Here is a 16,168-nt window from a genome sequence, read left to right on the forward strand (position 1 = left end):
TGAATATTGCTCTTAATTCTAGAATGTTTATTGGAAGGAGTTTCTCCTCCTGAGTCCACGAACCCTGAGCCTTCAGGGAATTCCAGACTGCTCCCCAGCCTAGAAGGCTGGCATCCGTTGTTACAATCGTCGAATCTGGTCTGCGAAAGGTCATTACAATCTGGTCTCCTGGTCCAGATTTAGCAAAGGGGACAGATCTGAGTAATCCCCGTTCCATTGACTAAGCATGCATAGTTGCAGCGGTCTGAGATGCAGGCGCGCAAATGGCACTATGTCCATTGCCGCAACCATTAAGCCGATTACCTTCATGCACTGAGCTACTGATGGGCTTGGAATGGAATGAAGGACACGGCAAGCATTGAGAATCTTTGATAACCTGGACTACGTCAGGTAAATCTTCATCTCTACAGAATCTATAAGAGTCCCTAGAAAAGGAACCCTTGTGAGTGGTAACAGAGAACTCTTTTCCACGTTCACTTTCCACCCATGCGACCTCAGAAATGCAGGAACTATCTCTGTATGAGACTTTGCATTCTGAAAACTTGACGCTTGTATCAGAATGTCGTCTAGGTACGGAGCCACCGCTATGCCTCGTGGTCTTAGTACCGCCAGAAGTGAGCCCAGAACCTTCGTAAAAATTCTCGGGGCCGTGGCTAACCCGAAGGGAAGAGCCACAAACTGGTAATGTCTGTCTACAAAGGCAAACCTTAGGTACCGATAATGATCTTTGTGAATCGGTATGTGAAGGTAAGCATCCTTTAAGTCCACTGTGGTCATATATTGACCCTCTTGGATCATGGGTAGGATGGTTCGAATGGTTTCCATCTTGAACGATGGTACCCTTAGGAATTTGTTTAAGATCTTTAAGTCCAAGATTGGTCTGAAGGTTCCCTCTTTTTCGGGAACCACAAATAGATTTGAGTAAAATCCTTGTCCCTGTTCCGATCGCGGAACTGAGTGGATCACTCCCATGATTAAGAGGTCTTGTACACATTGTAGAAATGCCTCTCTCTTTACTAGGTTTGTTGATAACCTCGAAAGATGGAACCTCCCTTGTGGAGGAGAGGTTTTGAAATCCAGAAGGTATCCCTGAGATATAATCTTCAACGTCCAGGGATCCTGCACATCTCTTGCCCAAGCCTGGGCGAAGAGAGAAAGTCTGCCCCCCACTAAATCCGTCTCCGGATAGGGGGCCCTGTCTTCATGCTGTCTTAGGGGCGGAAGTAGGCTTTCTGGCCTGCTTGCCCTTGTTCCATGACTGGTTGGCTTTCCAACCCTGTCTGTAACGAGCAGTAGTTCCTTCCTGTTTTGGAGCGGAGGAAGTTGATGCTGCTCCTGCCTTGAAGTTACGAAAGGCACGAAAATTAGACTGTTTGGCCCTGTCCTGAGGAAGGGCGTGGCCCTTACCTCTCGTAATGTCAGCAATAATTTCCTTCAAGCCGGGCCCGAATAAGGTCTGCCCTTTGAAAGGAATGTTAAGTAGCTTAGACTTGGAAGTTACATCCGCTGACCAGGATTTAAGCCAGAGCGCTCTGCGCGCCTGTATGGCGAATCCGGAATTTTTAGCCGTAAGTTTGGTTAGATGTACTACGGCATCTGAAACAAACGCATTAGCTTGCTTAAGGGTTCTAACTTTGCTCAAAGCCTCATCCAATGGCTCTGTGCGAATCGCCTCTTCCAGAGACTCAAACCAGAATGCCGCTGCAGCCGTGACAGGCGCAATGCATGCAAGAGGCTGCAAAATAAAACCCTGTTGAACAAACATTTTCTTAAGATAACCCTCTAATTTTTTATCCATTGGATCTGAGAAAGCACAGCTATCCTCCACCGGGATAGTGGTACGCTTGGCTAAAGTAGAAACTGCTCCCTCCACTTTAGGGACCGTCTGCCATAAGTCTCGTGTGGTGGCGTCTATAGGAAACATTTTTCTGAATATCGGGGGAGGGGAGAAAGGCACACCGGGTCTATCCCACTCCTTACTAATAATTTCTGTAAGTCTTTTTGGTATAGGAAAGACGTCAGTACACACCGGTACCGCATAGTATCTATCCAACCTACACAATTTCTCTGGGATTGCCACCGTGTCGCAATCATTCAGAGCCGCTAATACCTCCCCTAGTAACACACGGAGGTTCTCAAGCTTAAATTTAAAATTTGAAATTTCTGAATCCGGTCTCCCCGGATCAGAACCGTCACCGACAGAATGAAGCTCACCGTCCTCATGTTCTGCAAATTGTGACGCAGTATCAGACATGGCTCTCGTGTCATCAGCGCGCTCTGTCCTTAACCCAGAGCTATCGCGCTTGCCCCTTAATTCGGGCATATTATATAATACTTCTTTCATAACAATAGCCATATCATGTAAAGTGATTTGTAAGGGCCTAGATGTACTTGGCGTTTCAATCCTACGCATCTCCCGAGTGGGAGACGCAGGTACTGTCACGTGAGGAGAGTTAGGCGGCATAACTTCCCCCTCGTTGTCTGGTGATAGTTTCTCTATCGGTACAGATTGACTTTTATTCAAAGCAATATCAATACAATTGGTACACATCGTTCTATTGGGCTCCACATTGGCTTTTGAACATGATGAACAAACAGTTTCCTCTGAATCAGACATGTTTAAACAGACTTAGCAATGAAACTAGCAAGCTTGGAAATCACTTTCAATAAGTTTACAAGCAATATAAAAAAACGCTGCAGCGCTTCAAAAATACAGATATAATTAAACAATTCTTAATAAGAAGTGTAATATTAGCAGAGGATTGCACCCATTAGCAAAAGGATGATTAACCCCTCAATACCCAAAACGGATAAAACGGATATCAATTAAGATTTAACGCTTTTAATCACAGTCAAGCACACTGTCACAGATCTGCTGTGACTGATTACCTCCCTCAAAAATGAATTTTGCAGACCCCTGAGTTCTCTAGAGACGTCCTGGATCAAGGAGGAAGAAGCAGGAAGACTGTGCTAGAATTATAACTGCGCAACAAGGCGCTAAAACAAGGTCCCTCCCACTCCTATCACAACAGTGGGAGCCCCGATATAACAGTTTCCATGCAGAAAATATATGTCAGCCATGTGGAAAAAAATCATGCCCAAAGAGATTTATCACAAAAACGAATAACATGCCAGTAAACGTTTTATTAAAAAATAACATTTTCCAATGTCATGCAAAGTTATCACTAAGCCTGCTACCAGTCGCTACCACTGCAGATAAGGCGTAAGTATTATTTCAGTTTTAACAGTATTTTCTCAGTCAAATTCTAGTCCCTAGAAAATAACTTGACTACGCATACATTTATCAGCCTGATACCAGTTGCCACTACTGCATTTAAGGCTGTACTTACATCATACGGTAACAGCAGTATTTTCTTAGTCAATTCCATTCCCAGAAAATAATGTACTGCACATACCTCATTTGCGGAGGACCCCGCATGCTATTCCCAGTTTCTGAAGTTACCCCACTCCTCAGAATGTCGAGAACAGCCAGTGGATCTTAGTTACGCCTGCTAAGATCATAGAAAAAAAACGCAGGCAGTTTCTTCTTCCAAATACTGCCCGAGATAGAAAAACAGCACACTCCGGTGCCATTTAAAATAACAAACTTTTGATTGAAGAATAGTTAAGTAAAAACTCCAGCTCCTCTCGCGACCTCCTTCTTTGTTGAGGGTTGCAAGAGAATGACTGGTTATGACATGTGAGGGGAGGAGCTATATAGCAGCTCTGCTTGGGTGATCCTCTTGCAACTTCCTGTTGGGAAGGAGAATATATCCCATAAGTAATGGATGACCCGTGGACTGAACACACTTAACAAGAGAAATCTTATTTATTTTAGACATTGCAATATTGTAAAAGAATGTGGAACACAGTTGAGCAGACGGGTCAACCTGCACTTCCTCACAATAAATGCAAGTATTAGATTTAATTAAGAGGGAGTATCCTCTAACATATCAGAGTCCTCCATAGCTTACGCCTTTAATACGGACTAGATAGATTAAATGGCACCTTTATACACCAATGGTTGGGGAACTCACCACCTCCTATGACCCGGACCACGGAGAAACCGTTACGTCTCCAGCAATTGCCGATCAGGAAAAAGGAAGTTGAAGAAGCCACACCTGTCACACATGTGACCTGCATTGTTGAGAAAAATGCGCCAAAAAAAAAAAAAAGGATGCGTCGATCTAGACTGTTCACACATTACTAGAGCCTCATCTCGCACATGACGCAGCATCAAAACACAAGATATTATGCATAATCCCCCCCCCCCCCTGTTCAATAATCCCCCTTCCAGGGATATTAACCCTTTATTCTATATAGATAAAGGAGACACACTGTGACCCTGTCTTCATGCGTTATCATATGTGTATAAATGAAACAATCTTACCAGAATCTATGCCGTGGAACAGGAACGCGGCTCTTCAAGTGTGACAGGTTAGTAGCATCGCTCCTGACATGTACTTGAGTGCAGAAAGCAGTCAGCGAAACTCGTCAACGCTGATTGCTTAAGGAGCTGTCAATCATGAGTCGGGATGGTTTTGCAGAGAGACTCTCCCTGCATCTCCGGACTCACTGAAAGGCTGACAGGGTTACTTAAAGCTCCATTCCCATTCCGAAGGGTACTACCCTCCATAAGAGACTACTCCAATCTTCCAAACCTCTACCAACCTCCTGTGACGAAAAGGCGAAGAATGACTGAGGGATGAGGGGGAGGTATTTAAGCCTTTGGCTGGGGTGTCTTTGCCTCCTACTAGTGGTCCGGTTTTTAATTTCCACAAGTGATGAAAGAAATAGTGGACTCTCCTCCCCCCATTAAGATGAAAATTGTGTTTTAGCAGGAACTCAACCACCTCACATAGGAAGATTTGAAATTCTTCTGAAAAATGTGTATCTCTTTTCCAAAAATATCTGATAGTCGCAATACCCAAAGAGTGTGGTATGCTAGAATACAAGGAGGTTGCATCTATCACTACCCAATTTATATATGCTTTCCCGTTTGATGTTACCCAGGATTGATAACGAGAGACTAAAATCCCTAAGATAGCTACATAGAATCTTTACCAGGGGCTGTAAAATATAATCTATCCATTTGGATAACAATTCAAAAAGAGAGCCTGTTCCGGAAATGGTAGGCCTACCCGGTGGCCTCCTGGGATCCTTGTGTATCTTGGGCAAGAAATGGAAAAAACAGAATTTATGCTTACCTGATAAATTACTTTCTCCAAAGGTGTGTCCGGTCCACGGCGTCATCCTTACTTGTGGGATATTCTCTTCCCCAACAGGAAATGGCAAAGAGTCCCAGCAAAGCTGGCCATATAGTCCCTCCTAGGCTCCGCCCACCCCAGTCATTCGACCGACGGACAGGAGGAAATATATATAGGAGAAACCATATGGTACCGTGGTGACTGTAGTTAGAGAAAATAATTCATCAGACCTGATTAAAAAACCAGGGCGGGCCGTGGACCGGACACACCGTTGGAGAAAGTAATTTATCAGGTAAGCATAAATTCTGTTTTCTCCAACATTGGTGTGTCCGGTCCACGGCGTCATCCTTACTTGTGGGAACCAATACCAAAGCTTTAGGACACGGATGAAGGGAGGGAGCAAATCAGGTTACCTAAACGGAAGGCACCACAGCTTGCAAAACCTTTCTCCCAAAAATAGCCTCCGAAGAAGCAAAAGTATCAAATTTGTAAAATTTGGCAAAAGTGTGCAGTGAAGACCAAGTCGCTGCCTTACATATCTGGTCAACAGAAGCCTCGTTCTTGAAGGCCCATGTGGAAGCCACAGCCCTTGTGGAGTGAGCTGTGATTCTTTCAGGAGGCTGCCGTCCGGCAGTCTCATAAGCCAATCGGATGATGCTTTTAAGCCAAAAGGAAAGAGAGGTAGAAGTCGCTTTTTGACCTCTCCTTTTACCAGAATAAACAACAAACAAGGAAGATGTTTGTCTGAAATCTTTTGTAGCCTCTAAATAGAATTTAAGAGCACGGACTACGTCCAAATTGTGTAACAAACGTTCCTTCTTTGAAACTGGATTCAGACACAAAGAAGGTACAACTATCTCCTGGTTAATATTTTTGTTAGAAACAACCTTAGGAAGAAAACCAGGCTTAGTACGCAAAACCACCTTATCTGCATGGAACACCAGATAGGGCGGAGAACACTGCAGAGCAGATAACTCTGAAACTCTTCTAGCAGAAGAAATTGCAACCAAAAACAAAACTTTCCAAGATAGTAACTTAATATCTATGGAATGTAAAGGTTCAAACGGAACCCCTTGAAGAACTGAAAGAACTAGATTTAGACTCCAGGGAGGAGTCAAAGGTCTGTAAACAGGCTTGATCCTAACCAGAGCCTGAACAAATGCTTGAACATCTGGTACAGCTGCCAGTCTTTTGTGTAGTAAGACAGATAAAGCAGAGATCTGTCACTTTAGAGAACTTGCAGATAATCCTTTCTCCAAACCTTATTGTAGAAAGGAGAGAATCTTATGAATTTTTATCTTATTCCATGGGAATCATTTGGATTCACACCAACAGATATATTTTTTCCATATTTTATGGTAAATTTTTCAAGTTACCGGTTTTCTGGCCTGAACCAGAGTATCTATCACAGAATCTGAAAACCCACGCTTCGATAGAATCAAGTGTTCAATCTCCAAGCCGTCAGCTGGAGGGAGACCAGATTTGGATGTTCGAATGGACCCTGAACAAGAAGGTCCTGTCTCAAAGGTAGCTTCCATGGTGGAGCCGATGACATATTCACCATGTCTGCATACCAAGTCCTGCGTGGCCACGCAGGAGCTATCAAGATCACCGAGGCTCTCTCCTGATTGATCCTGGCTACCAGCCTGGGAATCAGAGGAAACGGTGGAAAAACATAAGCTAGGTTGAAGGTCCAAGGTGCTACTAGTGCATCTACTAGAGTCGCCTTGGGATCCCTGGATCTGGACCCGTAGCAAGGAACCTTGAAGTTCTGACGAGACGCCATCAGATCCATGTCTGGAATGCCCCATAATTGAGTTATTTGGGCAAAGATCTCCGGATGGAGTTCCCACTCCCCCGGATGGAATGTCTGACGACTCAGAAAATCCGCCTCCCAGTTTTCCACTCCTGGGATGTGGATCGCAGACAAGTGGCAGGAGTGATCCTCCGCCCATTGAATTATTTTGGTCACTTCTTTCATCGCCAGGGAACTCCTTGTTCCCCCCTGATGATTGATATATGCAACGGTCGTCATGTTGTCTGATTGGAACCTTATGAATTTGGCCTTTGCTAGTTGAGGCCAAGCTCTGAGAGCATTGAATATCGCTCTCAGTTCCAGAATGTTTATCGGGAGAAGAGACTCTTCCCTAGACCATAGACCCTGAGCTTTCAGGGATTCCCAGACCGCGCCCCAGCCCACTAGGCTGGCGTCGGTCGTGACAATGACCCACTCTGGTCTGCGGAAGCTCATTCCCTGGGACAGATGGTCCAGGGTCAGCCACCAACGGAGTGAATCTCTGGTCTTTTGATCTACTTGAATCATTGGAGACAAGTCGGTATAATCCCCATTCCACTGTTTGAGCATGCACAGTTGTAATGGTCTTAGATGAATTCGTGCAAAAGGAACTATGTCCATTGTTGCAACCATCAACCCTACTACTTCCATGCACTGCGCTATGGAAGGACGAGGAGCAGAATGAAGCACTTGACAAGAGCTTAGAAGTTTTGATTTTCTGGCCTCTGTCAGAAAAATCCTCATTTCTAAGGAATCTATTATTGTTCCCAAGAAGGGAACTCTTGTCGGCGGAGACAGAGAACTTTTTTTCTATGTTCACCTTCCATCCGTGTGATCTGAGAAAGGCTAGAACGATGTCCGTATGAGCCTTTGCTTTTGACAGGGACGACGCTTGTATTAGAATGTCGTCCAAGTAAGGTACTACTGCAATGCCCCTCGGTCTTAGAACCGCTAGAAGGGACCCTAGCACCTTTGTGAAAATCCTTGGAGCAGTGGCTAACCCGAATGGGAGGGCCACAAACTGGTAATGCTTGTCCAGAAAAGCGAACCTTAGGAACTGATGATGTTCTTTGTGGATAGGAATATGTAGGTACGCATCCTTTAGATCCACGGTAGTCATAAATTGACTTTCCTGGATAGTGGGTAGAATCGTTCGAATGGTTTCCATCTTGAACGATGGTACCCTGAGAAATTTGTTTAGGATCTTCAAATCCAAAATTGGTCTGAAAGTTCCCTCTTTTTTGGGAACTACGAACAGATTGGAATAAAATCCCATTCCTTGTTCCTTTATTGGAACTGGGTGTATCACTCCCATCTTTAACAGGTCTTCTACACAATGTAAGAATGCCTGTCTCTTTATTTGGTTTGAGGATAAGTGAGACATGTGGAACCTTCCCCTTGGGGGTAGTTCCTTGAATTCCAGGAGATAACCTTGAGAAACTATTTCTAGCGCCCAGGGATCCTGAACATCTCTTGCCCAAGCCTGAGCAAAGAGAGAGAGTCTGCCCCCAACTAGATCCGGTCCCGGATCGTGGGCTACTCCTTCATGCTGTTTTGTTAGAAGTGGCAGGCTTCTTGGCCTGCTTACCCTTGTTCCAGCCTTGCATCGGTTTCCAGGCTGGTTTGGGTTGTGAGGCATTACCCTCTTGCTTAGAGGATGCAGAATTAGAGGTCGGTCCGTTCCTGAAATTGTGAAAGGGACGAAAATTAGACTTATTTTTAGCCTTAAAAGACCTATCTTGTGGAAGGGCGTGGCCCTTTCCCCCAGTGATGTCTGAAATAATCTCTTTCAATTCTGGTCCAAACAGAGTTTTACCTTTGAAAGGGATGTTAAGCAATTTTGTATTGGATGACACATCCGCTGACCAAGACTTTAGCCAAAGCGCTCTGCACGCCACGATAGCAAACCCTGAATTTTTCGCCGCTAATCTAGCTAATTGCAAAGCGGCATCTAAAATAAAAGAGTTAGCCAATTTAAGTGCGTGAACTCTGCCCATAACCTCCTCATATGGAGTCTCTCTACTGAGCAACTTTTCTAGTTCCTCGAACCAGAACCACGCTGCTGTAGTGACAGGAACAATGCACGAAATTGGTTGTAGAAGGTAACCTTGCTGTACAAAAATCTTTTTAAGCAAACCTTCCAATTTTTTATCCATAGGATCTTTGAAAGCACAACTATCTTCGATAGGAATAGTAGTGCGTTTGTTTAGAGTAGAAACTGCCCCCTCGACCTTAGGGACTGTCTGCCATAAGTCCTTTCTGGGGTCGATCATAGGAAATCATTTCTTAAATATAGGGGGGGGGAACAAAAGGTATGCCGGGCTTTTCCCACTCTTTATTTACTATGTCCGCCACCCGCTTGGGTATAGGAAAAGCGTCGGGGTGCACCGGAACCTCTAGGAACTTGTCCATCTTGCATAATTTTTCTGGAATGACCAAGTTGTCACAATCATCCAGAGTAGATAACACTTCCTTAAGCAGTGCGCGGAGATGTTCTAATTTAAATATAAATGTCACAACATCAGGTTCAGCTTGATGAGAGATTTTTTCTGAATCTGAGATTTCTCCATCTGACAAAACCTCCCTCATGGCCCCTTCAGATTGGTGTGAGGGTATGACAGAACAATTATCATCAGCGCCGTCTTGCTCTTCAGTGTTTAAAACAGAGCAATCGCGCTTTATCTGATAAGTAGGCATTTTGGATAAAATATTTGCTATGGAGTTATCCATTACAGCCGTAAATTGTTGCATGGTAATAAGCATTGGCGCACTAGATGTACTAGGGGCCTCCTGCGTGGGCAAAACTGGTGTAGACACAGTAGGAGATGATGTAGTATCATGTTTACTCCCCTCATCTGAGGAATCATCTTGGGCAATTTCATTATCTGTGGCAGTACTGTCCTTACTTTGTTTGGACGCTATGGCACAATTATCACATAAATTTAAATGGGGAGACACATTGGCTTTCATACATATAGAACATAGAGCTTATCTGAAGGTACAGACATGTTAAACAGGCTTAAACTTGTCAACAAAGCACAAAAAACGTTTTAAAACAAAACCGTTACTGTCTCTTTAAATTTTAAACAGAAAACACTTTATTACTGAATATGTGAAAAAGTATGAAGGAATTGTTACCAAAATTTCACCACAGTGTCTTAAAGCATTAATAGTATTGCACACCAAATTTCAGAGCTTTAACCCTTAAAATAACGGAACCGGAGCCGTTTATAAATTTAACCCCTATACAGTCCCAGCTATAGTCTTTGCTGAGACCCAACCAAGCCCAGAAGGGAATACGATACCAATTGACGCCTTCTAGAAGCTTTTCCAGCAATTTTTAGATCCTCACACATGCATCTGCATGCCCTGCTCTCAAAAAACAACTGCGCAGTAATGGCGCGAAAATGAGGCTCAGTCTATAACTAGGAAGGCCCCCTGACTGGAAAAGGTGTCTAACACGGTGCCTGCCGTTTAATAAACGTTCCCCAAGTTTATAAATGCAAATCGTCAGCCTAAATCTGAATAAAATGCCCAAATAAAGCAATCGATTTAGCCCATAAAAATGTCTACCAGTTTTTTAGCCCATAATAAGCCCTTTATTCTGTTTGTTTGACTAAGAAAATGGCTTACCGGTCCCCATGAAGGGGAATGACAGCCTTCCAGCATTACATGGTCTTGTTAGAAATATGGCTAGTCATACCTTAAGCAGAAAAGTCTGCTAACTGTTTCCCCCAACTGAAGTTACTTCATCTCAACAGTCCTATGTGGAAACAGCAATCGATTTTAGTTACTGTCTGCTAAAATCATCTTCCTCTCACAAACAGAAATCTTCATCCTTTTCTGTTTCAGAGTAAATAGTACATACCAGCACTATTTTAAAATAACAAACACTTGATAGAAGAATAAAAAACTACATTTAAACACCAAAAAACTCTTAACCATCTCCGTGGAGATGTTGCCTGTGCAACGGCAAAGAGAATGACTGGGGTGGGCGGAGCCTAGGAGGGACTATATGGCCAGCTTTGCTGGGACTCTTTGCCATTTCCTGTTGGGGAAGAGAATATCCCACAAGTAAGGATGACGCCGTGGACCGGACACACCAATGTTGGAGAAATTGCACTATTGGATGTTCTGGTATTTAACAATCTCCTCCTCCTTTAGTATACCCAAAGCAACTGCCTGATTAAGTAGTTTCACCATTTTGCCCCTAAATTATTTCATAGGATTGCATGATGAACTTCTATAGGTGTTATCATCTTGCAGTTGTCTATTGGCTTCCTCAAAATAATCTGTTTTGTTCCTAACCACAACATTGCCCCCCTTGTCAGACGATCTGATAACAATGCCCTGGTTCTGTTTCAAATCCTCTATTGCTATCCTCTCCTTGGCCGTCAAATTGTGATGAAACTTTCTTCCCTCATTACTTTCTCCCAACTTTATAATTCCTTGTTCAATTTTCTTATGGTAAACATTTAAATGGGTCCCCCTAAAGCTGGTGGGATAAAAAAGAGACTTATTTTTAATAGGTTTCGGACACTCATCATCATACATCAAACCCATATTAGTTTCCAGATTCTACCATGCTTACCTAGCTGCAGAATCTAATGGGGACACATGGGTCTTAAGTCAGTCTAAGAAACCCTGTTTATGACAAATCTAGAGCACCCCACAATTTTAACCTTCTCCTGTGGATGCAAAAATATGATTAGGGTAAAATGGAAGTGGGAGGAGTTAAAAATAAGGTTAAAAAGTTCTTGGTATTTGGGTATTTTTCCCTCATCCTAGTGATCAGGAATTAAATTCCACAGGTAATGGCTCATGGACTCTAACATATGAAGAAAAAAAAAAATACTATTAAAAGTGTATTGTATTTATAATGAAAAATATGTATATAAAAAAAATATACTTACGACTGCTACCAAGTTCCTCAAATAAAAGCTTTATTTTATCCAACTCTGTGGAATTTTTGTTTGTAGCAATATCCAGTGGAACAAATGCACTAAAGAATAAAAATAAAATGTTAGCATTTTAAATAAATAATTTAAGGTAAACTTTATTTCATAATACAAACAAAAAAATACTTTAAAAGTGGCACCAGATGCAAACGGTGATAAACTAATGTACACAGGCGGAATTGCGATAGACTCTCCTTGGCTTCAGTATTCAAGTAGAAATAAATATCATCAACAGTAACAATATATTTACAAAATAAAATAATAAAAATAATAATTTATTAAGATATTTAATACCTTTTGTTTCAATAAACTTACATAAGTATAAAAAAAAAAAGATTAATTTGTTTTATAATAGTAAATGCATTTAGCATATAGGAAAGGTTAAGTTGTAATTTAAAATATGAAAGAAGGAAAGGGAGCCAATACCTACAAATCAGAAAGAAAGAAAAAATATTTGTAATCTGAAATAACATAATTTATGTAAGAACTTACCTGAAAAATAAATTTCTTTCATATTGGCAAGAGTCCATGGGCTAGTGACGTATGGGATATACAATCCTACCAGGAGGGGCTAAGTTTCCCAAACCTCAAAATGCCTACAAATACACCCCTCACCACACCCACAATTCAGTTTAACGAATAGCCAAGTAGTGGGGTGATAGAAAAAAGGAGTAAAAAGCATTAAAAAAGGAAATGGAAATATAATTGTGCTTTATACAAAAAATCATAACCACCATAAAAAGGGTGGGTCTCATGGACTCTTGCCAACATGAAAGAAATTAATTTATCAGGTAAGTTCTTACATAAATTATGTTTTCTTTCATGTAATTGGCACGAGTCCATGAGCTAGTGACATATGGGATAATAATACCCAATATGTGGAACTCAACAGCAGAGTCACTAGAGAGGGAGGGATAAAAATAAAAACAGCCATTTTTCGCTTAAAAAATTAAATACACATCCAAAAAAATAAGTTTTTCTCATAATTGAAAAGAAAAAACTTAAAAACATAAGCAGAGGAATCAAACTGAAACAGCTGCCTGAAGAACTTTTCTACCAAAAACTGCTTCCGAAGAGGCAAATACATCAAAACGGTAGAATTTAGTAAATGTATGCAAAGAAGACCAAGTCCCTGCTTTGCAAATCTGATCAACTAAAGCTTCGTTCTTAAAAGTCCACAAAGTGGAGACTGATCTAGTAGAATGAAGCCAAGGAAATGGCAGAAGCTTTCTGACCTTTCCTAGAACCAGAAAAGACAACAAATAGACTAGAAGTATTCCTGAAATCTTTAGTAGCTTCAACATAATATTTCAAAGCTCTTACAAAATCCAGAGAATGTAAGGATCTCTCCAAAGAATTCTTAGGATTACGACACAAAGAGGGGACAACAATTTCCCTATTAATGTTGTTAGAATTCACAACTTTAGGTAACAATTTAAATGAAGTCCGCAAAACTGCCTTATCTTGATGGAAAATCAGAAAACATAATTTATGCTTACCTGATAAATTCCTTTCTTCTGTTGTGTGATCAGTCCACGGGTCATCATTACTTCTGGGATATAACTCCTCCCCAACAGGAAATGCAAGAGGATTCACCCAGCAGAGCTGCATATAGCTCCTCCCCTCTACGTCACTCCCAGTCATTCGACCAAGAATCAACGAGAAAGGAGAAACCAAGGGTGAAGTGGTGACTGGAGTATAATTTAAAAGATATTTACCTGCCTTAAAACAGGGCGGGCCGTGGACTGATCACACAACAGAAGAAAGGAATTTATCAGGTAAGCATAAATTATGTTTTCTTCTGTTATGTGTGATCAGTCCACGGGTCATCATTACTTCTGGGATACCAATACCAAAGCAAAAGTACACGGATGACGGGAGGGATAGGCAGGCTCATTATACAGAAGGAACCACTGCCTGAAGAACCTTTCTCCCAAAAATAGCCTCCGAAGAAGCAAAAGTGTCAAATTTGTAAAATTTGGAAAAAGTATGAAGCGAAGACCAAGTTGCAGCCTTGCAAATCTGTTCAACAGAGGCCTCATTCTTAAAGGCCCAAGTGGAAGCCACAGCTCTAGTAGAATGAGCTGTAATTCTTTCAGGAGGCTGCTGTCCAGCAGTCTCATAGGCTAAACGAATTATGCTACGAAGCCAGAAGGAGAGAGAGGTAGCCGAAGCCTTATGACCTCTCCTCTGACCAGAATACACGACAAACAGGGAAGACGTTTGTCGAAAATCCTTAGTTGCCTGCAAGTAGAACTTGAGGGCACGAACTACATCCAGATTGTGTAGAAGACGTTCCTTCTTTGAAGAAGGATTTGGACACAAGGATGGAACAACAATCTCTTGATTGATATTCCTGTTAGTGACTACCTTAGGTAAGAACCCAGGTTTAGTACGCAGAACTACCTTGTCTGAGTGAAAAATCAGATAAGGAGAATCACAATGTAAGGCTGATAACTCAGAGACTCTTCGAGCCGAGGAAATAGCCATTAAAAACAGAACTTTCCAAGATAACAATTTTATATCAATGGAATGAAGGGGTTCAAACGGAACACCCTGTAAAACGTTAAGAACTAAGTTTAAACTCCATGGCGGAGCAACAGTTTTAAACACAGGCTTGATCCTAGCTAAAGCCTGACAAAAGGCCTGGACGTCTGGATTTTCTGACAGACGCCTGTGTAACAAGATGGACAGAGCTGAGATCTGTCCCTTTAATGAGCTAGCCGATAAACCCTTTTCTAAACCTTCTTGTAGAAAGGACAATATCCTAGGAATCCTAACCTTACTCCAGGAGTAACCTTTGGATTCACACCAGTATAGGTATTTACGCCATATCTTATGGTAAATCCTTCTGGTAACAGGCTTCCTAGCCTGTATCAGGGTATCAATAACCGACTCAGAAAAACCACGTTTTGATAGAATCAAGCGTTCAATTTCCAAGCAGTCAGCTTCAGAGAAGTTAGATTTTGATGTTTGAATGGACCCTGTATCAGAAGGTCCTGTCTTAGAGGTAGAGACCAAGGCGGACAGGATGACATGTCCACTAGATCTGCATACCAAGTCCTGCGTGGCCATGCAGGCGCTATTAGAATCACTGATGCTCTCTCCTGTTTGATTTTGGCAATCAATCGAGGAAGCAGCGGGAAGGGTGGAAACACATAAGCCATCCCGAAGTTCCAAGGTGCTGTCAAGGCATCTATCAGAACCGCTCCCGGATCCCTGGATCTGGACCCGTAGCAAGGAAGTTTGGCGTTCTGGCGAGACGCCATGAGATCTATCTCTGGTTTGCCCCAACGTCGAAGTATTTGGGCAAAGACCTCCGGATGAAGTTCCCACTCCCCCGGATGAAAAGTCTGGCGACTCAAGAAATCCGCCTCCCAGTTCTCCACTCCCGGGATGTGGATTGCTGACAGGTGGCAAGAGTGAGACTCTGCCCAGCGAATTATCTTTGATACTTCCATCATTGCTAGGGAGCTTCTTGTCCCTCCTTGATGGTTGATGTAAGCTACAGTCGTGATGTTGTCCGACTGAAACCTGATGAACCCCCGAGTTTTTAACTGGGGCCAAGCCAGAAGGGCATGGAGAACTGCTCTTAATTCCAGAATGTTTATTGGCAGGAGACTTTCCTCCTGATTCCATTGTCCCTGAGCCTTCAGAGAATTCCAGACAGCGCCCCAACCTAGTAGGCTGGCGTCTGTTGTTACAATTGTCCAGTCCGGCCTGCTGAATGGCATCCCCCTGGACAGGTGTGGCCGAGAAAGCCACCATAGAAGAGAGTTTCTGGTCTCTTGATCCAGATTCAGAGTAGGGGACAAGTCTGAGTAATCCCCATTCCACTGACTCAGCATGCACAATTGCAGCGGTCTGAGATGTAGACGTGCAAAGGGTACTATGTCCATTGCTGCTACCATTAAGCCGATCACCTCCATGCATTGAGCTACTGACGGGAGTTGAATGGAATGAAGGACACGGCATGCATTTAGAAGCTTTGTTAATCTGTCTTCTGTCAGATAAATCTTCATTTCTACAGAATCTATAAGAGTCCCCAAGAATGGAACTCTTGTGAGAGGAAAAAGAGAACTCTTCTTTTCGTTCACTTTCCATCCATGCGACCTTAGAAATGCCAGAACTAACTCTGTATGAGACTTGGCAGTTTGAAAGCTTGAAGCTTGTATCAGAATGTCGTCTAGGTACGGAGCTACCGAAAT

General features: G+C 42.6%; 1 protein-coding gene across 1 annotated transcript in view; it reads right to left on the minus strand.

Moving 5' to 3' along the window:
• Positions 1–16,168, minus strand: part of LMBRD1 (LMBR1 domain containing 1) — an 810,247-nt gene that overhangs the window by 550,896 nt on the left and 243,183 nt on the right. The window contains exon 6 of the mRNA XM_053710415.1: positions 11,916–12,004. Within this exon, the coding sequence (XP_053566390.1) occupies positions 11,916–12,004 (89 nt within the window). The remainder of the gene's footprint in view (positions 1–11,915; positions 12,005–16,168) is intronic.

Source organism: Bombina bombina, chromosome 4, assembly GCF_027579735.1.
Source record: "Bombina bombina isolate aBomBom1 chromosome 4, aBomBom1.pri, whole genome shotgun sequence".
Classification (NCBI taxonomy): Eukaryota; Metazoa; Chordata; class Amphibia; order Anura; family Bombinatoridae; genus Bombina; species Bombina bombina.